Source organism: Maylandia zebra, linkage group LG20, assembly GCF_041146795.1.
Source record: "Maylandia zebra isolate NMK-2024a linkage group LG20, Mzebra_GT3a, whole genome shotgun sequence".
NCBI classification, from domain to species: Eukaryota; Metazoa; Chordata; class Actinopteri; order Cichliformes; family Cichlidae; genus Maylandia; species Maylandia zebra.
Genome location: NC_135186.1, coordinates 24,108,488 through 24,131,310, shown reverse-complemented (window position 1 = coordinate 24,131,310; position 22,823 = coordinate 24,108,488). Strand labels below are relative to the sequence as shown.

The following is a 22,823-nucleotide window of genomic DNA, read 5'->3' as shown; positions in this document are numbered from 1 at the left end:
CGGATTAGATTTTCTGGTCTGGCCTGCTTCAGATCACACTGGGCCGGCTACCCATGATCAAAAACTAATTTTACACCCCTGATCTAATTAAATGAAATCATCAGCAGGTTAGAGAAATAATGTAAAAGTGCACAGCGAGATCTGGATTTAACGTGACTTTAGTAAACAAGCTAATCTGTCCTGACAACTCAAAGCATCATTTGGTTGCTTCGAATTTTCTCACAGCCCTTCACACAGGGTCTCCAGGTTACCTACGTCACTAATATGCAGACCTCTTCACCCCTGCTTTCTGTCATCAGTGTTTCTTAAGGGGTCAGAGTTCACATCTTTCACTGGGACCTGTTTATCACAGAAGAGGTTGTGTGATCAAGGCAGAGGGGTAGAGTGCAAGGTGGGGGGAGGGAAGAAGGGCTTGTTTTCCAGTGGTCACCTCCAGGAAAGCTCCCAACCAGAGCCAGGCCCATGGGTGAGAGCACTTAAAAGAGGGCATGGTATAAAAAGAGTTGAGGTGCACGACATCGGAGAGAGCGAGAGAGAAGAAGAGCCAGGAAAACCAACTTTTATATACAGAACCGACATCAGTGAAGTCCGAGAAGTCGCCATGGCACTACTGATGAATCAGTGGATATATTTGGTTGCTCTATCACTGACAGTGACCACGAGCCATGCTTTGAGAAGGTAAAAAAAAAAAGAATCATTTACATGCCTACCTGATTTGCTTAAAGAATCTAACTCGCTGGATTTCTGCACCAGCATTATAGATAACATTCTGGAGAAACGTAATGACAGTAAACCATAAATTATATAAGGACATGAAAACAAATGTGTTTTATTGATTCATTACAAAAGCTAATGATTTCAGCATTTGGGTTCACATGTGTTTTTGTTCATCTGATTGGCTGGGTGCTGAGAGCAAAGCGGTCTGTACTTTGTTAAAGGTTCATACTGAGATTATCCCCAGACATATGTAATAGATACATAGCACAGAAAATAAACTCCATGTACCTCTTTAACATGACCTTAGCTATCGAGTTTGCTCTTTGCATCATTCAGAATGTTTCCTCTTTCCCGCTCTGGTTCCAGAATTGCCCTGAAAAAGATGCCATCTATCAGAGAGACTCTGCAGGAGCTGGGAGTTTCTGTAGAGCAGGTGATGACTGAGCTGGCCCAGAAGAGCATAGCTGACACCAACAACGGAACTGTTCCCACGCCGCTAACCAACTATTTGGATGTGAGAAACCTTAATGTGATCCATTGATTAGAGCTACAGATGATACATGTGATAGAAAATGTAGCACTGAAACCACCTGCGTTTTCTATTTCAGTTCTGAAGATAGATACAGACTTTAACCTCTATGATTAAAGGTTTCATCTCTGCTCTTGGATGAGCATTGAGATGTCTTCACGACAACAGCAGATGAACTTGCTTTTGAATTAGCCTCTTGAAATATTCTCTTTTTATGAGTCAGACTTTCCACGTTTCTCTGTCATTGGCCTTAAAAGTGACATTTAACATGTGGGAAAACCTTTGAAAAACTATTCTTTTTTTTCTTTTTTTTTTCTCTTTTTTTGTTTTGTTTTTTTGGGGGGTTTTGTGTTTTTTTTTTGCTTTTTTAAAAATTATAAAACACTGGAATGAAAAACTATTCAAACAACAATGACGTGGGACATTTTTCCACTTCCAATAGACGCAGTACTTTGGAGAAATCAGTATTGGCTCTCCGGCCCAGATGTTCAATGTGGTGTTTGACACAGGCTCAGCCAACCTGTGGGTGCCTTCGCAAAGCTGCTCACCGTTCTCCACTGCCTGTTGTAAGTGTACATATTCAAACATTTTTTTCTGAACTTAGTGAACTTAATGAACTGACAATATGCCAACATTAGTTTATGCTCACTGGCCAAATAAAAAAAAAAAATAGATGCAATATTTTAGGGAACATTGTTCATTAAAACTTCCCAGGTAAACATTCGCTGTTGGACTTAAATGCTTAAATACTTTCAGTTACTCACAACAGGTATGATGCTTCCAAATCCCGGACTTACATTGAGAATGGAACAGGATTTTCCATCCAGTATGCCTCTGGAAATGTCAGGGGATTCCTGAGCGAGGATGTGGTTGTGGTGAGTTTCAAGTCTGAAACCTACAAATTAAATGGGTTTTGTTTCTTTTTTAAACTTCCTCTTGCACACTACACTTTAAACTTTTGATTAGCAGTGTTTTATTGCTGCAGGTTGGTGGCATCCCAGTAGTGCAAGTGTTTGCTGAAGCCACGGCTCTGTCTGCCATGCCCTTCATCTTTGCCAAGTTTGATGGAGTGCTGGGGATGGGATACCCCAACGCGGCCATTGATGGCATAACCCCAGTGTTCGATCATATCATGTCTCAACACGTCCTCAAAGAAGAAGTTTTCTCCATCTACTACAGCAGGTGGGTATAAGTAAATCAACTGAACTGACATTTTATATGAAAGGCTTTTGCACGAGGAAAAAATAATAATGACAATAATTTAGATGCTGAAGAAAATGTATCAAGCTGTCAATGATATTTATGCTGCAGTGAAAAAATGAACTTGCTGCCAAGTGTTGAATGGATCAGTCAGAGAGAAAAACACTATAACTATAAATAATGTCTCGTCAGGACATCTGTTAGATTTAGGATCACGTTTTTTCAATTTCTGCTTGTTGAGCTGAAAAAGTTAGAATTAGAAGAAAAACCCAAACTTGAAGAAGATCATACGAAATGGATTTGGATCTGTGTGAGACACAAGGGTGTTGTGAGAAAATAGAGAAAAAAATTTATGTGTATTTTCTCATAGTTCTTTGTCATTTATTATACTTGGTTATATCCAGAATAAACCAGTTGAAAAAATATTATGATGTTTTCTTTTACTGTGGGAAGCGCCATACGAAAGAATCAATTTAAGCTAAAAGAACGTCCCATATGAAATGAAATAGTGAAAAGATATAATAAATGTTTTGTGTTTTATGTGTTGGATGTCTCATGAAACATGCATCAACCCATGTTTTACTCATGAAATTTGCCTCTTGCATTTTTATGTAAGATTTAAGAAGTAGGTATAACTCAAATAAACATATTAAAAATTGAGGTGCCTTCATGATTAAGTTGTAAACGATCTTTATTTACTGTCAGAGGGAATTGGATTTTTTGTTATTATTTACAGAAGTTTGCAAAAATCTTGAGCCACTCCTCATCACTCTACATTTTGCCAGGAAAGTGGTAAATATTTGCAGCGTTTGATTGTAATGTAAGACATGTGAAAACCAGTGAGTTTGAAAGTTAATACTGGTATCACCTGTCTTCGTTAAAACAGCCTGAACTCTCTTAGGCAGGATTTTTCTAAGTAGTCTTCAGAAATAGTTCTTCTGGCTTCTTGAAGGATATTTAACGCTCTTTGTAATGGGGCATGGCCTGTGATGCTGTGCAGGTGAGTTCATCTCACCTGCACAGCATCTACAATCACGCCTCGCCGGCATAAAAAGCGGTGCTTGTTGTCGGTAGTTATTGTTGTTATGTACATGTGGCTGGCAGCTGGGAAGCTGCAGCCACGAAGTGTTAGAACAGCAACCGTGTAATAAGTAATAAAGTAAAGTATGCTGAGAAGCATGGAAATGTCATCAGGTCTGCTGTGGTTTGTTACACTCTTCTTTGGATGTTGGCTACCTTGGCTCCATTTTTGGTCAAAATGTGATTTTTCTGCAATAGCAGTGTGCTTGGGATCAGTGTGATGCTGAAAAATAAAGCCATTGCTAATTAATTTCCAGATGTTAGTGCAGCATACCTCAGTCTTTTCTCTGTGTTCCCCTTCTTGACAGCTGTGCAATGACACCATTTCTGATGAGGTTTCCGGGAACGTTAGATGGATCAGATGAAGGTTCAGATCCATCTGTCAGATCCTGTGACAGGTCCTTGGTGTATTTTTTCTTAACGACATGACTTTCAGATCCTGCTTATCTGCTATAGATGTTTTCTTCTTTATGCTTGTTTTTGTTTATGGTTTTGTTTTGTTTTTTAGGTGTGACACTTTTTCTTCTGTCCTCTACTTGTTCAGTTTTCTCACATTTTTTATGGACACACAACACAATACGCTGAGATATTCCAAGTTTTTGGCTACTAGCTCTTTGAGAATCACCTTGTTGCTGAAAAAAAAAATACTACTTTATGCCTGTCAGACCATTCTGTCTCTGAAATTTTTCACAGATAATGAAATGGGAACAAACTGTGCTTTTGCAAGACGCTTAATAACACGCCCAAAGCTTTGATTGTGATTTGGGTGTGTTCTTTGTTCTGAGTTGTCGGTTATGTGTGTTCATCCCTTGAGTTAGATGCCATTTGTGTGCTTGAATGATTTATAGGTCAGTGTTAAATGGCTTAAAAAACAAACAAATAAAAAAGCAACACAAAAAAACATTCACCTGGACTGAAGCACTGGACTGAAAGTGAGTGAGAAAGAAGCACATGTCCAAAGAAAATTTTTGAAAGATCTTCAGAAATCCTGGAACAATATTGCTCAATACCAATTTCAAAAGCTACAAGAAAGTCTGACTCCTTGGAAACAAAATATAAAGAAATGTGGGGTGGCTCAAGTCTTTTGCACAGTACTGTATTTTTAATATGTGATATAGCTCAGCAACCTGTGTGAACCAGCAAAATTACAATTTCTACTGTCAAAGAGAAAATGCACAACTTTAAGGGTATTTTGTTTATCATTTTCAGGGACCCAAAACGCTCCCCAGGCGGAGAGCTTGTCCTCGGTGGAACAGATCCAAATTACTACACTGGAAGTTTTAATTATATTAACACCAGACAGACAGGCAAATGGGAACTTACCATGAAAGGGTATGATCTTTATTTGCTATCATGTAATGTGTTTTCATGAGTACAAAGGTGCAGCCATTCAGAAAGTACATGTGTTTTCATTTCTACCTCCTCTTTCATTCTTTCAGTGTTTCTGTGGGGAGGGAGATGATGTTTTGCGCAGAGGGCTGCACAGCTGTGATCGACACGGGCTCCTCCTACATCACAGGCCCGGCCTCCTCTGTGTCCGTGCTGATGAAAACCATCGGAGCACAGCTGGATGAAAGTGGAGTAAGCTTTTACACACGCAACACAGTTTCCCACAAAAAAGCATGTTTGCAGAAATTCATGAGTTGTCACCAACTATTACTCTGTTGTTCGCCAGTACAAAGTCAACTGTGATACTGTGAAGACGCTACCCAGTGTCATGTTCCTCCTCGGTGGCCAGGAATACTCGCTCACACAGGAGGATTATATATTATGGGTGAGAGTGTTGATGGATGCTGAACTGTATTAACATAGGCATGCATTGTTCAAACGTAAATCAGTTCATTTACCCAAGTACTACAGCCAAGTACAATGTTGTGGTACTTGCACTTTAGTGACGTATTTCTATTTTTTTAAATAAATTTTTGCAGCACTACGTGTATTTTAATTCTGCTGTTGTGAATTGTAATATTAGGCTTATAAAATATGAAAATTAAGGACCACAACAGTAATCCCTTTATGCAGATAATACTTTTGAGTACAATTTTAATAGTAGACATTTACTTCTAGCACTTTGTTTGGTGTGTTATTGTGTTATAATACATCTGTTCTTTGTGGCTCCAGCAATCACAGATCGAAGGGGAAGTCTGCACCGTTACCTTCAGGGGCTTGGATGTGCCGCCTCCTACAGGTCCCATATGGATTTTGGGAGCCAACTTCATTGCACGCTACTACACAGAGTTTGATCGCCGCAATAATCGGATAGGGTTTGCCACAGCAGTCTGACAGGAATTTAAATATTCACCACATTCTTCTGTTTTCTTGTTGTTTTCGTTGCTGTCTCCCGATGTTTTTAATTTTAGTCCGGGTCTTCCCTTGCTTGTTTTTTACGTGAACACATGACCTGAATAATATTAAAGAAATTGTAAGGAATGTCATCCTCACATTTCTTGCATGCATGCATGCATTTCTATTCTATATTTGGGAATCAGTTGCACTAAACCCCTTCTGAAATGCATTCACCAACAAATACAATGTTTCTTTCTGTGTGACTTGCTTCTTGTATTTGTCATACAGCCACAACCAAATTATATATATATTGTTCTGACGAAATAATAAAATTGAAGTTTCAACTTGAGTCTAAATTTGCTGCATTTTTTCCTTCTAGGTCTGGCTAATGCATTATATGACCATGTGGAAGTCAAGGCTGAACTTGGAAACAGATTGCTGTAGCAGATTTAATCAACCACACCGCATTCTTCACAGAAATATTTGTCATTGTCGCTTAATAATATAAGGATGCCTATTTTTAGGTGACTATTGGGTATACAATTAAATGTCAGCCATAGAGTATGCGCTAGAAAGTGTAATGTGAAACCTTGCTCTGTTTCATTCCAGTTATGTCGGCAAAGTGGGACTTTCATTTACGCAACTAAAAGTTACAATAGGAGTGAAACCCGGCTGGCGTCATGTCAGTTAGTTTTCAAACTCAAATCATGCTTTTTCAAGTTTTTCAGCAGTGTACGATCCCTGTCTTTGGGAGTTGCCTTTTTCTGCAGCAAAACAAGTTACTCTGCTTCAGCTGTTTTTACCAGAGTAAATCTCATTTATAAAACGCTCTGAATGACAAAACCTTTGGAGAAAAAAACATAACAAAATGCCGACCTTTAAGGTCGTTCAACGAATGAATAAAAAAGGAAGGCATTTCTGCTTGCTTAGCAGACAGAGGACACGCAGATTAAAAAAAAAACATAGATAACAATCTAAAAATGTAGATTTGTCATGTTCTCGGGTCAGATCTTTTTGTTCCACTTTCTCTGAACTGGTTAAGGAAGTCCTCTCATACTACAGCAGAGCGACAGTGGAGTTGTCATGCTTCCTCGCCCCTCACATCCATGAATTGTCTGCTTTGGATTTTATCTATTGATAGAGTGCAGAGAGGCGAGGGTTGATACTGGCACTCGATCAAGAGTCAAAAAACTGCAAAAATGTATCTTTTAGTGTGAGTCAACAACTATCTGAGCTGCAAACCTACTTAAACAACCAATGTTTTGTAAGATGCAATCTATGTTAATCCTACCAAATATTTTTCTAACCGTAAACTGTATAAAACTAAAAACTTAAAATTAACATGCAGGCAGCAATGTTGCTCAAAGAGATCCCATGCTATGGCCATTTACTGTTACGCAATGTTTTTTTGAACTTTCAAAATGAAGACAGGTCTTTGGTATTAGTAACATTAATAGTTTTGTCTAATGTGATACAATAAACATTTGAAAAACAGTTTATCACAAATTAAAATGTACACATTAAACTAAAAGACAGTAGTTTATACATCTGTACTTTTAAGCTAATTCAAGCTCTTTTAAGACACATTTTCTTTCAAGAACTAACCAAGTCTCCCTCGCACGACTTTTAAAGCACATTAGTTGGGACATTAGTATTTAGTGCCATCTTATTATCTGCAGAAAAGCAAAACCATGAAATGTTAGACTCCGGTGGTTATGTGCAGAATTTGTAACCAACAGAGCTGGGATAGCTGCTTCCCTTCATCTAGTTGTGTACAATTAACCAATAAGCATTTTCAAAAGGTCAGAGATTCCTGTTATAGCTTAAATTAAGTGATGGGTGATTACCCTTACACACTGGAATTTGTTTAAGACATCATCTTTTCTTTTCAGCAGTGGGAGTTTGTGTTCCAAAAGGGAATATCAGTTCAAAGTGAGCCTTTTAAATTTAAGAAATGTCTGCAGCTGGTGCAGTAATTATTGATGTAATTTTAGAATTGACAATAACCCAACCCACCCTTGAAGTTTCATCCTGGTGTGCATTTAAGAAAAGGAAAAAAATTAAATAAATTACATATGGTATAACCTTCGTAATTCTACTGTTGTATTTTTTCATGCAGGATCCTCCATATTTTATATTTACCATACACCAAACAACTCTCATAAAAAAAACCTATTGATGTTGACAATATGGATAGTGTTGTGCAATGTCTTGCTCCTTCCCAGCTAATGAAATGTTATTGCTGACCAGACCTGCCCTTTTCAGCCTCCTCCCTAGCAGAATGCAGCCACACTGGAAAAAAAAGATGCTTCTCACGAGCTGGGCAAAGAGGTTAGACGCTATGGCCAAGCTCCCCAGATCTGAGCTACTGCTATGTGCACAGAACAAGCCAGATGCACTAAGCTCATATCTGCAAGCATCTGCTACCACCTCCCAGTATCTGGACACTACTACCCACAGGACAACACTATAGAGAACCAGCGTCCACGTTCCAACAGGTGAGACTTCCCTTAAGTCTTGGTTTTAGCATTGTGGGTAATCAGTGTTTGGTGTTTACATGGTTAGTCCCAGTTTGCTTAGCAACAAAAGTTTCCCGGTGCTGCAAAAAGCAATGTACCCTTTAACACAAAGTGATTCAAGATAAGCACAAGAGGAAAGTCACTGAAATAGATTAAATAGAATTTTATGAAAATAAATTAACAAAAACATTTGGTGGGTGGAAGAGTGGAAGAGGGAGGCCAAGTGAACATATGGTACAGCTTTTATAGGCTGGAAAGGAGTTCAATCTCTGACATCCGCCCACCACTACAACAAATCAAAAAGTTGTTTCTTCATTACAACTCAAAAAACACACTGCCTGCAGTTGGAAAACAAACCACAGTCTGTTTTGCCAAAATTCCAGCAACCAAAACAAACTGGAGTTAATACATGAGCACTAAACTGAAATAACATACCCAAAGGTTTCTCTAAAACAAGCCTCACTAGCCAACCAAAAAGAAAACCAATGGAAAATCTTGCATAAAAATCTAAACCATGGGACTAACTGAAGTTCTTGAGACCCATTTTTGGTCAGAACTACAGGCCAACCAAAAACTGGCAACCTTCTGGAAATGCTCTCTAGACAGTAGGGTTGCCAGAAAAAGAAAAGATACTCATACAGACCATCAGATTAGACACTCATTTGCAACAGTATCAATACCAGTTGTGCTGTGTTCACCTCCTTTGGTTGAAAATCAAATTATTTTGAAATGTTTTTAGTGGTCTTTAATGGTCTTAAAACTGATGATGATTTACGTCATAAATAATGACACACTGCTATTTCATGTATAAACTGCCTTTATACTTTAAAAGTATCATTACTGGTATAAGCAGTTTGCAGTTTGTAGCATTGCACAGCTCTACTTCACACAGTACTACTTCAGATAGGCAAGTGCAAAGCCCCTCCCCCCACTAGCAGCCAAACACAGGAACAGTAGTGCAACAACACTAGCCAAGAATCTTAAAGAACCCCTGGGTTTTATGAAGAATTTCAAGAGGCCAATAAGGCTTCTTTTTCAACATTGAGCATTAAGCATTTATCATAAACATTAACCTGGCCAGTGCACATTAAAAATAGCCGTTAAACTCTTAGCAATTACCTTATGGCAGTTTTGGCCACATTAGCTGTCTGTTAAGATATCATAAACAAAGCAGCTAGATAACAATAATAAAACTGTAGGAGCTATTAATTTAACAGGATAACATAATTATTTATGTCTAAAAAATTTTTATTAAGCACCAGCATTATGGACAAGTCTTGGGGGTTCAGGCACATCATAAAAACACAACTAACTTATGTTACATTAAGTTAGGAGAAAAGATTAAAAAAAAAACCCCCAATGCTAATTAGTTACTGTAGCCCAAGCAAGAAATAATTATTGAGATATTCCACAATCAATTCTTTGTGGCAGAGAGGAAGCATTTAGGAACAATAACAACTCAGCTAAGAAGTGGTTGATCAAGCAAAGTGACAGAGCAGCAGAGACTGCTGAGGTGCACGTTGATTAAAAGTCGCCAGCCCTCTTCTAACTCGGTAACTTCTAAGGCTCAAACGTCCTCTGGCATTAACATCAGCTCAAAAACTGTGTGCTGGGAGCTTCATGGTGAAGCCACTCCAGTAGGTGTAATGTGAAGGTACTCTAATCCATGTGGTGTAGTTTTAAAGCATGGACTTTCTTAAAAATTGCAAATGACAGCATGGATGCACTCTTTTTTTTACTTTTGTTTGTATTTTTTATTTTATTTTTTGCAGAATAGTAAAGTGACTTGACCCAAATGCCCAACCCATCAAAGTTGTTTGCCTGTCAAGTTCAAATACTCTGTGCCAACAGTGGTGTTGTGTTCCTCTTGAACTCCCAGACTGAATCTGAGAAAGAAACCTACCCTTTCAACTCCATTTGCTAAGCAATGCAATATGGTCCGAATTTGCTGGAAGCATAGAAAGTAAATAGGGCTGTAGTGGTATACATTTGCACATAGCAGTGTTATTATGTTCTTTTTTTCTTTTTCTTTTTTTAAATATGCACATCTTAATTTACTCATTTTTCCTCCTGTGATATTGAACATAGCATTAAGTATTGAGGATTTCCTGGAGATTGGTATCACCTTTGAAATTCTAGTATCATGAAAGCCCTACTCTAGAGACAATGCCATATTTTGAAATGAAAAACATCTTGTTTGGCCTCCTGTATATCAGCCACTTCAGCCTACAAAGAGTAGCTCATGTAAAGCATAATGTAGCCATAATCATTCAAAAAACCATACCAAAGAAAACTGGGACTTATACTGCATTCTTCCAAGATCAACCATAACTAAGTCAATAAAGATTAAAGTATCCACCCCCAGCGCCCAACAGTTCTGGGAACTGGCCCAATTTTTCTTTTTTTTCAAACCCTTGACTTAAAATCTGTAGATCGCTCCACAGAGGTCCTGTTTTGTCCCCTTGTACTCGTGCCTTGGCAATGCATGCTGGATCTTTTCCAGTAAGTCAAAACAGCTTCAACCTTCCAGTTGATTTTAATGTTCGGGAAGCAGATTAAATTTGAGTGAGGAAAATATAGCAAGTTGGCTGGTGGTGAGTGAAGACTGTCTGGCCTGCTGTGTTTTAACACACCACAGTTTAGATTATTACAGAAGAGGGCTGACAACATAACCATGGGGTGTGAATTCACAATTGGCAAACTTGATTGGTCTGAGGACAGTGAATGAACCTTTATTGGGTAGCTCAAGCTATCTCAGTTTTAATATTTGTTAATTTGGTAAAAAGGATTTTACTACTTGCCTGCTGAGGCTTTGGTGGACGTTTCTGCTGAGACTCTGGTTGTCTATAAGTGAGTGGCTTCCTCACTTCCAATACATGTACTGTTTTTCCAGAATTTTGCCTCTGGCATATGCTCTCTGTACATAATAATTATAAAACACTAAAACTGAAGCTAACATGATTTAGACTAAACATTTTTAAACAATAAAAATTAAACTGAAACAAGAAAATCTGGAAACTAACTGAAACTAATCTGAAAAGCTGAAAGTCAAAATTTAATAAAAAAAAAAAAAAACTATTTAAAAAATACAAAACTATAATAACTCTGGCTAGGGCCACCTCCAAGACGATGGGGAGGGCGTCTCTTAATCTAAATGGTTTCTTTCCAATGCTGATTGAATTGTATAAAGTGACAGTACATTTCTCAGGCTGATAGCAGGAAGAGGAAGGCGTTTATGACATTAGATGTAAGAATGTGAGAAAAATGTAAAATCTTCCCGTGGCATTGAATTTCGAACCACTCTTTTTTCTTCTCCCTTTCTTCCTCGTTTTCCCTTCAAAATAGAGCTCATAAAAGCATTTATGTGAATGTGCTTCTCCCTTGGTTTAGGTTCGGGCTTGGAAAAATGTGACGTTATTTTAAAAAGGAGTTTTGGATTCCTCAAGCAGCATGAAACATCACCTGCTTCTGACAACCTCTGCCCCAAATGATCGTCAGAAAAATTCTCCTTGAGTGCTCAGAACATCTTGTTTTTCTTTGCTCGCATTTGCTCAGTTGGGTCCACTCACTCACAGCCTGTATTTCCCGAGGAAAAACTATGATCACTTTTCAACCCGCTTCAAGCATTTCGACAAGAACAGATGTTAGTATGCACCTCAAGCTCACAGAATTTTCTTTGCCCGTTTAGTTTTAATATTTACATGTAATGTTTTAGTCAGATATGTTAAAATACAAAAAAATGAAATTGTTAAGAAACGTCAATTGATCTGTAGTCCCCAAAACATTGGTCTTCAGACTCAGGAATGTGTATCTTGTCCCACATAGTGAGGTGGGAGGTCTTTAAAAGGGCTGTCCATCAGCTGAAACAGTCTCAGTTTGAACTCACACTGTAGAGGGGGAACACATCAAGCAATGCTTTGAAGAACAGCGCCACATGACGAAGTGTCAAATTTACTTAATAACAGATTCCTTTCGGTGGAGTGGAGGTGAATTTTTGAAAAGGATCTCTTTGCTTCAATGTGTCTGACAGAGGAGTCTGGTGTTTTCCATTGTCAAACACGTACCAGATGACCATCCTTGTGTCCACGCTGATTCAGAGCAAAGCTAAGGTAGGTGAGAACATTTCTCTAATCAGAATTTTTTCAAAAACACCGCTACTACACTGAGCGCAATGCTTGCGTTAGTCTCTATATGAAGTTATCTGCTTGATCATGCGTTTGCTGACCTACATAGAGATATCTTGGACACCATGGAGAAAATGAATCATGTGATAGATGACATTTACATCATGTGCTCCTGCATTTGCCAAGTACCAGTCCCATTAATAGTTTTATTTAATATCATTAATTTAATCATTAAGTATTTATGCTGGTTACTATTATTAGTATGGCATGTTAGTCTTTAACGTACCATCCCACTTTACTGTAAAAGTAACTCTGTTATTATTATTCAGCATGTTGCTTTAAATCTACATCAAAGCATCAAACTTAAAACTTTGATGGCACGGAACTTATTTTTCCTCCTGGTCCTGGCAATAATTCTTTCCTGCCATGTGCACTGATTTAGTGCTTTGTAGTCCAGAAAACCAAGTAAGAGTTAAACTCAACAGCTCAAAATTGTATTAGGAACAGAAAACCAAATATAAAAAGATTATTTCTTGTCTCTGCGGCTTTCAAAGAATTGTCTTTTGTGTGTGAATGTGTGCGTGAATGGGTGGATGACTGGATATGTAAAGCGCTTTGGGGTCCTTAGGGACTAGAAAAGCGCTATATAAATACAGGCCATTTACCATTTACCATTTACCTTAATTCATCTCAGAAGTTGACTGGAGACAAATAAATCTTGTTTTATTGTTTCATTCACTTCCCTCTATCTTGACTATTTATTGCAAAAGCTGCATCAAACTTTAGGAGACAAGTGAGTCAAAGAGGTACCTATGAAATGCCTTTCTGTGTAATCATTTAGCTTTTAGTGTGAAGAACATGTGCTTATCACCATGTTTTAATCCTTAGTGGAAGCATTAATTCCATCTGGAGCCCATTTGACTGTTACTGTTGCCAAAAGGTGCTTGGTAGCAGACATACATCAGCTACAGTTGGATCCTGTGCACATTGTTCTCCCTGCTTAGGCTTCCATGGTAGAGGGCAGTATTTGACCAAAAATTGAGGTTATCCACCCCCACGCCACAGTCCTCCACACTTACTTAAACATCAGTCACTAGTAGTGTTGCAGCAAGGAATCACTATGCATTCCTCTCAAACTCAATCTGAAACCTGATATTTTATCTGAGCTGAGATCCAGATGACGGCGTAGAGCAGTTAAACACAAACACTGTGTTTTCTGGAAAGAAAGTATTGCTGTTACGTTTCGAATGTAGATATTTTGGATGGAAAGAATTACTACTGTTAAATTTTTATAGCTCAATTAGGTGGAAATTCAACTTAGGTTTGCTTTGAACTTATTCTTTTCTTGGAAATAATTTTAGATTAGCACAACTTGGGAGGGGTCACTGAATTGGACTGCTACAGGGTGAGGAGTACATGCATGTTGAAATGTTAAGGAAAGGCTGCCCAGAATGTTGTTGTGGTTTAGTTGTTTTTTTCGAGTGTATTATTCAGTTTAGGTTTTTTTTTCACACTGTCTACAAGGACTGTCTGCTTGAGTGGGTTTTTTTAGTCTACAGATAGTACTTCTAATGGGTTTTTGTAGTTCTCATGAATACACTATGTGGTTGTGTTAGTTGCAGGTAAAGTGTCTGTGTATGATAATGTTCCTGAGCTTCCCTCTGACTATGGCTGAGGTCCCTGGCCCATGCAGACACTCCATCACTAGGGAACACCTGCTGACAGTTAGGCAACTGGTAGGTGTTGAAACAACATTAAAGCAATCACCCTGCACGTCCCAGGCTGAGATGTTGCAATTGTTGTTTCCGCAGATGGATAACCAGTTAAGAAGTGGGTGTTCAATAAACTACACATTCATAGAACGGAGGAGTTTGGTGGGTAATATAACCTTATGCAACTGTTTTTCCCCAAACACCTTTGATTTAGGTTTTCCATTAACTGGTTTGTGCTTTTCGTGTTTATTACCTTGTGTTCTGATTTCCAACAGAGCAAATGTTGCTTTGTAAAAGCTGCATTACCCTGGATACTGGAGCTCCTTACGACCCACTTCAAATACATTCGGGGTTCAGTAAATGATGGCTATGTTCAGTCCCTGAGGGCGCTCATCCTCAACATCTATTCTCAGAAATGTGTGCCTTGGATTAATGAAGAGATTGAGGTCAGCGTGAGTTTCCGAATGCTGAACTTGCAGCCTGTTTCTTTTATAATGTCATATGAAGATGACAAATCATATGAATAGTGTGAGCACATGAATCTGCAGTACCTTAAAGACATATGAAATACTTGTTTCTTCGAATCTGCTTCAGGATAAACCAGAGAGTTTTGAAGTGCTCTACAGAGGGTCTCCTTCGGATGCATTACAGAAGGTCTTAGAAGTCTTAATGGTTTACTGGGAGCTGGTAACGACGAGCGATGCACCGGTTGACTGGAGGTGCCAGCATGAATACACAGAAACCTTTGGCTCTACCACAGAGTTATACACAGAGTTATACACAGAGTCAATCACACAACACTTTACAGGTGAGAATCTCAATTTTTTGGGTAGTTTGTGATGAAACACTCAGATGTCTGCGGCAACTGCAGAGATCACAAATCGTGTGTCCTTTCCTACAGACAGTTATGACAGAGATTCTGTGCAGGGCTCTCAGAGAGAACCAGTCAGTGACCTGTACAAGCTGGGTTTCATCATCGCATCTATCTGTGGAGGACTGCTGTTCATTCTTACTCTCTACTGCCTCATCACACACAAGGTATCCGAGCTTCTGTTTTTGTTTTAATTTACAAGATCGCATGTGCCCTTGTCAAGTTAGCCAGGCATTCAAGTCATATTGCAAATGAGTAGACTTTGGCAGTCAGCTCTGTTCTCCGGGGCACTCCTTTTTTGCAGAAGCACTGGCCCTCTCTCACTAATAAATACCGTGTAGGCTGGCACCTACTTTGCAGCAGCACATGCACAAAAATACACAAATGCAAGCATTGCATTTATGGATTTGAGGGTATTTAGTGCAGTCAGCTATAGCTTGAGAAGCTGAATGATTTAGAGTACACTGATTTTTAGCTGGCTGAGGCTTACAATCTATAGTGACTTTATTCACAGACTCTAAGTCATGACTTTAACATAATGCTGGTTTTAACCTTCACTCATTCCTTCAAAATGCAACAAATGCATTTTGGAAAAGGCTGAATAGCTTATTAAAAACTCTCACACACACACAAAGTTTAATAAGAAATCCTATAAAGCAAAGCAATGAAATGGCATGCTAAGAACACTGAAAACAATAATATGCTAATAAGACCTCTAACAGAACAGCGTTTAAGTCAAAAGAGATAAAATACTTTACAGTGAAGGTTTATTGTCTCTCAAGTTACAAAAGCACAAAAGTGTGAAATACATAGGCTTTCCCCCCCCTAAGACTCGACATATTTTTCTGCATTTGGCCCAGAACTATAAATGTTTGGCCACCCATGCTCTATAGCTTTCTTGCAGTCGACATGCGTTTTGTTTTTACATTGATTCTGTGTGGAAATCAAACATGGTCACAAAGCACTCTGCTTCTTACAGGCAGCAGCTGTCAAGAATGTATACTCAAGGGAAAACCGTGAATGGTTTAGCTCTTGAGGAGAGTCTAAAACTGGAATGATAGTTGACAAAGATGTTTTTGCTTAGCGTCATGTGTCATGTTAGACAGACTCAATTTTATTAATCCTTGCAGAGAATTTTACAGTCACATTAGACCTCCACAGTGATAGGATAAAGGCAAACAAATGGTATTAATTTAAGTAGCTCTTTCAAGTCCATATGTAATTCTTATCAGTATTTTGATTTGACAATTATTACTAAGAAGCTGATTCAGAATCAGATTGATTAATCCAACTTCAGATTTGATGTTTGATGTCCGATATCAAATCCAACATCAGACAGACACTGAGGTTTTTAGGCAGTGACACTCACCAGTAATTGCTAAACAAATAAGGAATGTGTACCAGAAATTACACTGAATGCTGCAGCTAATGCATTTAAAAGGAAAAAAAAATGACAAATAGATGAAAAGAGACCAGACAGCATGAGAAAGTGGAACTGACTTCTGACTTCTCTTCCAGGAATTAATGATTTTGCATGGTTGTTTAGCTAATTACATGTAGTGACATGAGTACATGCAGCAGACTATTAGGGATCTTGCATGGCTGGCGGTGAGTGCAGAAACATTGACATTGACAACTGGTAACCTCAGTGAAGTGCTGTATGTGTTGGACAGTTGTGGAACGCTATTTTTAACCAACTAACCGCATTTTGGAGCTTGGACCTTGTTCAGCTTTTTTTTTTTCTTTTTTGAACCTCTTTGATACATGGATGCAAAGTTATTTCACCTTGAATTGTAGATTAGTGAATATAAATCACCATGCCTCATTTTAAAGGTGCTTATACTGTTTGTAGTGTAGGCTGTTTAATTACAGTATGCGGCTTTTCTATAATGTTTTACTGGGGAAAAAAATGTCAAGGCAAATAAAGTGAAAATAAAGTCAGATGTTCAAGGATTTTATAGGCTGTCATAGCTTGCTGAGCCACATGGCTTAAACTATAGCTTTGTTGTAAACAGTAATATAAGCATGCTCTGTCCACTTTTTAGAAAGTATGGTAGTTCTGATGTAAAGCTTTGCTTGATTCAAACCTCCAACTGCATAAATAAAGATCCAAACAGGAGACAAACATACAGCTGTTTTTAGCAACCAAAGCTAAACAAAATGTCTCTCAAAAACAGTCTTCCTCAAGTTGATCAAAATCCAATGAAAATATGTTTGACTTCAAAAGATCATTTTGGCTACAATTCTGGTAAATATGATTTGTGACCTACCTTGGGCCACCACTCACCACTTGAGAACTAAGATCTACTGTAGCTTTGCTTTGTCTACAGGGATGAGATAGACAGTAACATAAACATTACATTCCCAAAGCCTTAAACCTAATAAATCGCTGTAAAAAGACTATAAGTTACTCAGCTGAGGAGCATGGAGGCTGCAGTGGCGTTTTTTAATTTATAGCAGTAAGATTGAATTTGAAAATGTAATAGTGGAAGTTTGGAAGGTGGAAAAGATATTGTATCACACATAGAAGCTTTGTGTAGCACTTGTATACTCAAATTTTTCTGCACAGTATCGTTCAACTTTATCAATTTAATGTAAAATACGTGAAAATACAGCTGTTGTATCTTTATGTGTATACAATCCTGTCCTGCATTATTGTTTGGGAGTCTCCTGTAGCCAATTTGCATAGAAAGTTTTTTGTAATAACATTTGCTGATAAATAGCCGTTTTTGCATAAGCCACTTCAATAATATAACCTGGAAGTATACATCTGTTTTCCAGCAATGTGGTGCTAGTAACCTAACAAGGATTTGTTTTACACACTTTTAGAAGCTAATGATAAAAGTATAGAGGGTGTCTCTCTCCAAGTGTTTGTGCTGTTTGCGCTGGAGTGGAGACTGACAGGTTACAGCTCTGTCTTCCATTATACTTTTGGGAACCTCAAGTAAGACTGCATTCGGAGAACAATGTGCTCTCTTAGGATAATAGGGTACAAGAAGTTGTTAAGATGTGATGGCGCATGATCAAAGATTTAAATAGCATTTCTGGATTTTAAAAAGGGGTGGCAAGAGGGTTCCTGATTTGAACCCTTAGTCAGCTGTGGCCTTTGTGGCTTTTCCATGTTCTCTTTGTACCTTTGTGTGGGCTTCATCAATAGTTTGGTTTCCACCCACATTGCAATAACTGGTATCTAATAAAGATAAGTTAATATTAGGGAAAAATATCAGCTAGTTTTAAGTAAGAATTTTGGATTAGCTGAAGGCTTGTGAGAGAACTTTGAGGACATTTGATTGATGATTAGAACAACCCAGCCTATAGGTAAAATGTGATGTTTTCAGCTCTATTACTTAGTTTTCTCTAACACAGGATTTTCTTAATTTTTATATGATATAAATGAAAGAAGTGATTTATTTAATGGGTCTGTTTAGACACATTTTTAATCTGGTCTGGCTTTTCTGATTAACCTAACTGGGTAACAATTAGGCAGCAATTGATATGAATGCAGTGTTTTCTAATAGTGTTGCCTAACCCACATAGCGGAAATTGCAATGGCCCAGATCTGGGCCATTCATGTGCTTGAATGACGGCCCTTTGGTGGCCCAGATCTGGTTTGCCAGAGGTGGCCCACACATGGGCCAGCGCAAGGCCAGTTACAGACACACTGCTGGTCCTGTACTGGCCCAGAACAGTTTCAGCTCTGGTCCCAGATGTCAGCCTAATGTGTACCTTAATCAAGCCATGTAACAACAACATGTGCCAGAACATAATAGTGCAAAAGTAAGAAGCCGGAACTCTGTTGAGACAGTGAATGGATTGATTCTTATATAGCGTATTTGTACTTGCTCTATACAAGATGCCACATTCACCCAATCAAACACTTTCTGTAAAGCGAGTGTTTCCTAACTACATTCATACACATTCACATTTTCGACATGCAGACTGGCGAAACCAGGGATCAAACCGCTAACCTTCCGATTAGTAGGGTTACGTCCTGAGCTACAGCCACCTAGTGATAAGCATGAGTAAACCCTCACTAGGTTTTGGATAAAGTGTACACTCACAAACCTGTCAAAACTGCATTTGAAACGTTGGCTACCATAGCAGTATAGTATTGCAACATTTGCGATTTGGGTCTTCTAACTAAAATAATAAAATAGGAACATAAATAGTGCCATCATTGCCAGACCTGGGCCACATCTGGTTGACATACACCCTGCCATGAGTCACCAGTCAGTCAGAAGTGCCAGGTCTATGACCCTGGGCCACATAAACCAAACCACAATCGGGCCAGATGTGGCATGCCATCACATAAACAGTGCCATCTAACCCAGGCCTGGCCCATAAGTGGATGACATAGCACTTAACATGCCAGAAGTCAGCCAGCAGTGCCGCCTTGACACCCGAACCGGGGCAGACATATCTGCTATGTGGGAAGAATCCTGTAGAACTTCACGACTCTCCATTTGTATATACAAACTGTAATCTATCAGACAAATATGATTGCAACCAACACAGCACATTCAGTATCTTCTAGTATTTGTAGGAAAAAGTTTGTTCAACCATATTAAATGATGCACTGAAGTTAGGAAAGAGCCCAGACTTTTCCATTGTCTCAGCCCATCAGAATATCATTAGTAACCTTCGCTAGCATTTTTCCTGTGTTTTATAGACACATATCTTTGGGTTTGCATAAGGAAGAATGTATTTGTATAGTGCTTTACTAGTCCCTAAGGACACCAAAGCACTTTATACAACCAGTCATCCACCCATTCACACACTGGTGATGGCAAGCTACGTTGTAGCCCCACTGCCGCCATCGGGCCCTCTTACCACCAACGGGTGAAGTGTCTTGCTGAAGAACACAACGACCGAGACTGTCCAAGCCGGGGCTTGAACCGGCAACCTTCCGATTACAAGGCGAACTCCCAACTCTTGAGCCACGATTGCATTTTATTCAGTGTAAAATGCAGTGCCGCCTGTTGCGGTAACCACATATGAAAAAGGGAGCAGCCAATAGTAGCTTCTTAATCAATGGTGTTGGGTCTAAGGGGACTGAAGTAAATATTTAGGTTATCTCACAGATATATACAGCAATTCATGAAAACATTATTTCTCAAAGTTTAAGGAGGTTTATGCCAAATTATGCCAGCAACACCACAAAAAATGGGCACAATCAGTCACACTAAAAGCAAAGAAGTTCAGTTGTAGACACAAAAAAGTTAGATGAATTCAGTAAAGGAAAGTTCAAAGACAGGTGCTTCAGTGCTTCCTTACTTGCCTTTTTTGCATAGGAGCTTCTGGGCTTTCCTTTACAAAATGAAAGAGCAGAAAAGCTGCCACAATTCAAAGCATTTGGGGCACTAAATGACACCTATCCCAGATGTCATTTGGTTGAGTTAAACCTTGGATCAACCAGTCCAGGACAGAAAAACAGATACAGCCAAGAATCACCTATTAACTGAGCAAGTCTTTGAACTGTGGGAAAAAGCTGGAGTACCTAATGAGGCACAGAGAGAGAATGCACACAGTAGTGTCAACCACTGCACCATGGTGCCACATATAATACCAAGTTTCAGAAAGGGAAGCATGAAATGTGGTATTTAACCATTAGGGAGCAAAATAACATTTTGGCTGTTTTCTTTTTGCTTTGAACAAATATTTGTTGTCTGTTGAAAAGTGGGAGGCTGAACTTCTAATGTTCTTCTAATTACCAAATTTGACTGTCACAGTGGATCACGATGAAATATCTAAAAATATTCCCAGGACAGTCATCTTGGAATGTGCTCCACAACTGGAACAGAACTTCTGGCCATACTTAGAAGGATGCCAAAAAGGAAGTGAGAGCTAATCTTCGCAACTGTTTTGCATACTGACAGGAACCTTGGTGTGTTTCATTACTTGGGGTTGTTAATCAAAAACGTATCTTTTTCTGTTAGTCTTTATTCTCCTCCTTCTAACAAGACCACTTCAAGCAGTGGAACTGATTTTATCTCTTATGACTTGACATTGTAGTTCCCAGAAAAAGCTCTGAACCCTTTGGAATTAGGAGAATTTCTGTGTTGACTACACACAAAAATGTGGTCTGATATTAGTTCATCTTAAAGGTAAACTAATAATGAACAAAGAGTTGTACTTTTCATGTCTTTATTGAACATAATGAGCAATCAAGCACAGTGAAGACTGAAAATACTCTGCTACAAACTGTTGAGCTTCAGTAACTTATATAAACTTCTTTTCTCCATTACATGGTGCTCAAAGTGGTTTAAAAGACTTAAGACAACAGTGAATACATGTTGTTCTATTTCTCCTAAAAAAAGCTGTTTAAATGTTCCCACATGGAATTGTTTCCTCAATGGATGCAATGCCCTAAGGGAGCAAAGCAGCCCAAAACTACAACGGTGCCTCCACCATGTCTAACATCTGGGAGACATGGTGGAGGCTTTGATGTGTGCTGTAGTGCCTTTTAAAATAAAAATAAAAAATAGCACTGTGTAAGTCCTATATTTGCTCACATAAGACATTTTTTCTCTTATTGTGAATTGATGAACATCAAGCTTTTCAGACACACTTCTGTAGCCTTACTAAGTGCATCTTCACAATATTTCTTCTAAAGTTCTGTGAAAGTTTCTACAATTGCGGCATGATTCACAATGCAATCCTTCTTGAAAAAAGTAGTGAACCATGAACAAGACTTTGCATGCCTCAAACAACCCACGCATCTCATCTTCTTGAAGAAGTTTTTGAATAAGTCACATTTTACAAGCTGGCAATGTGAGTGATTATGCAGTGTTTTCAATAAAGACAGGTCCAACTGTTTGTATTATGTGTTCAGATATGTTGATGTGTAAAAAATGTGCTTTTTTTTTCCCAATACAGAAAACTTACAACCCTTATGGATCAAGATTACAAACAAACGCAAGGTGAGAATATACGGATTAATTAAGCAAAAAGACTGACGTTGCGTTTTTTTACTGAAATGACGCTAAAGCATGCTTCTGTGGTCTTATTAAAGCACAGACCTGCAGGACATAGAAATTGAGGGACAGTAATGTGAGTATCCTACTGGCCTATAAAGCATTGCTAACAGTTAAGCATCTGGAGCTGTTTAAATGCGTTAAACAAATGCATTGTGTGCAGCAGTATAACTGCACATATGTCTTTATGTTTTTATGTATTTTCAGTATTGTTTTCTCTCTCCAGGTAGTCACTGCAGCAGCAGACAGAGCACTTGTGAACCTGAGTTTTTGTGTCAGTATGTGTGTAATGTATCATGCACACCTTTTGGATAAGAAGCTTTGCTTGATCTGAGACCAAAGATGGAACTTATTGTTAATAATGTGGTATGTATATTATGTTTATGCATATTCTATTGCAGATAACTTTTTAAGTTCACAAAAAAAGTGTTTTTTAAAGCAGTTATGTATGTTGAATTATGTGTTTCTATTTGCTACAAGTTAACATCATGTTTTTAATGTTATTTGCCAAACATTTCCAAGAATTATTTATTATCGTCACTTTATTCAATCACTGTATTGGTAATAAAAGTTAACCATCGATAATCAGCTGAAACTTTATTTAGCTAACCAGCTGTCCAGTTCATAACTGAACACAGTACATTCACATCTAAAGAGCGGGTCATGTTCTCATTAAAGGATTTATAGCCACTTCATAGTGTCCACTGTTGTACATTTTGTGTTGGAATTTTTTTTCTCTTGCAAAAACTTGCAAAGTTTATCAATCTAAAAAGTCTTTACATAGTTGCTCTTTTGTTAAGAGAATTCGATT

At 38.4% G+C, this 22,823-nt stretch overlaps 2 protein-coding genes across 6 annotated transcripts; both read left to right on the top strand.

Annotated features, from left to right (window-relative positions):
• Positions 1-359: 359 nt before the first annotated feature.
• On the top strand, positions 360-6,156 carry ren (renin). The gene is made up of 9 exons (XM_004546078.5): positions 360-678; positions 1,084-1,231; positions 1,689-1,812; positions 2,003-2,121; positions 2,232-2,428; positions 4,736-4,858; positions 4,966-5,107; positions 5,202-5,300; positions 5,648-6,156. Exons 1-9 carry the CDS (start codon positions 602-604, stop codon positions 5,807-5,809), a joined length of 1,191 nt encoding a protein of 396 aa, XP_004546135.3. The 5' UTR covers positions 360-601; the 3' UTR covers positions 5,810-6,156.
• A 2,086-nt stretch (positions 6,157-8,242) lies between these two features.
• On the top strand, positions 8,243-22,705 carry csf1b (colony stimulating factor 1b (macrophage)). Of its 5 annotated transcripts, XM_004546074.4 has the most exons (10): positions 8,243-8,310; positions 12,362-12,440; positions 14,072-14,191; positions 14,267-14,329; positions 14,443-14,613; positions 14,762-14,975; positions 15,069-15,205; positions 21,915-21,958; positions 22,051-22,088; positions 22,239-22,705. In XM_004546074.4, exons 2-9 carry the CDS (start codon positions 12,399-12,401, stop codon positions 22,085-22,087), a joined length of 828 nt encoding a protein of 275 aa, XP_004546131.1. In that variant the 5' UTR covers positions 8,243-8,310; positions 12,362-12,398; the 3' UTR covers position 22,088; positions 22,239-22,705. The 5 variants fall into 5 exon arrangements, with proteins under 5 accessions (XP_004546131.1, XP_004546134.1, XP_004546133.1 ...); XM_004546077.4 differs by lacking the exon at positions 8,243-8,310 and having other exon boundaries at positions 12,219-12,440; positions 22,056-22,088; positions 22,243-22,705; XM_004546076.4 differs by lacking the exon at positions 8,243-8,310 and having other exon boundaries at positions 12,219-12,440; positions 22,056-22,088.
• The last annotated feature ends 118 nt before the right edge of the window (positions 22,706-22,823 follow it).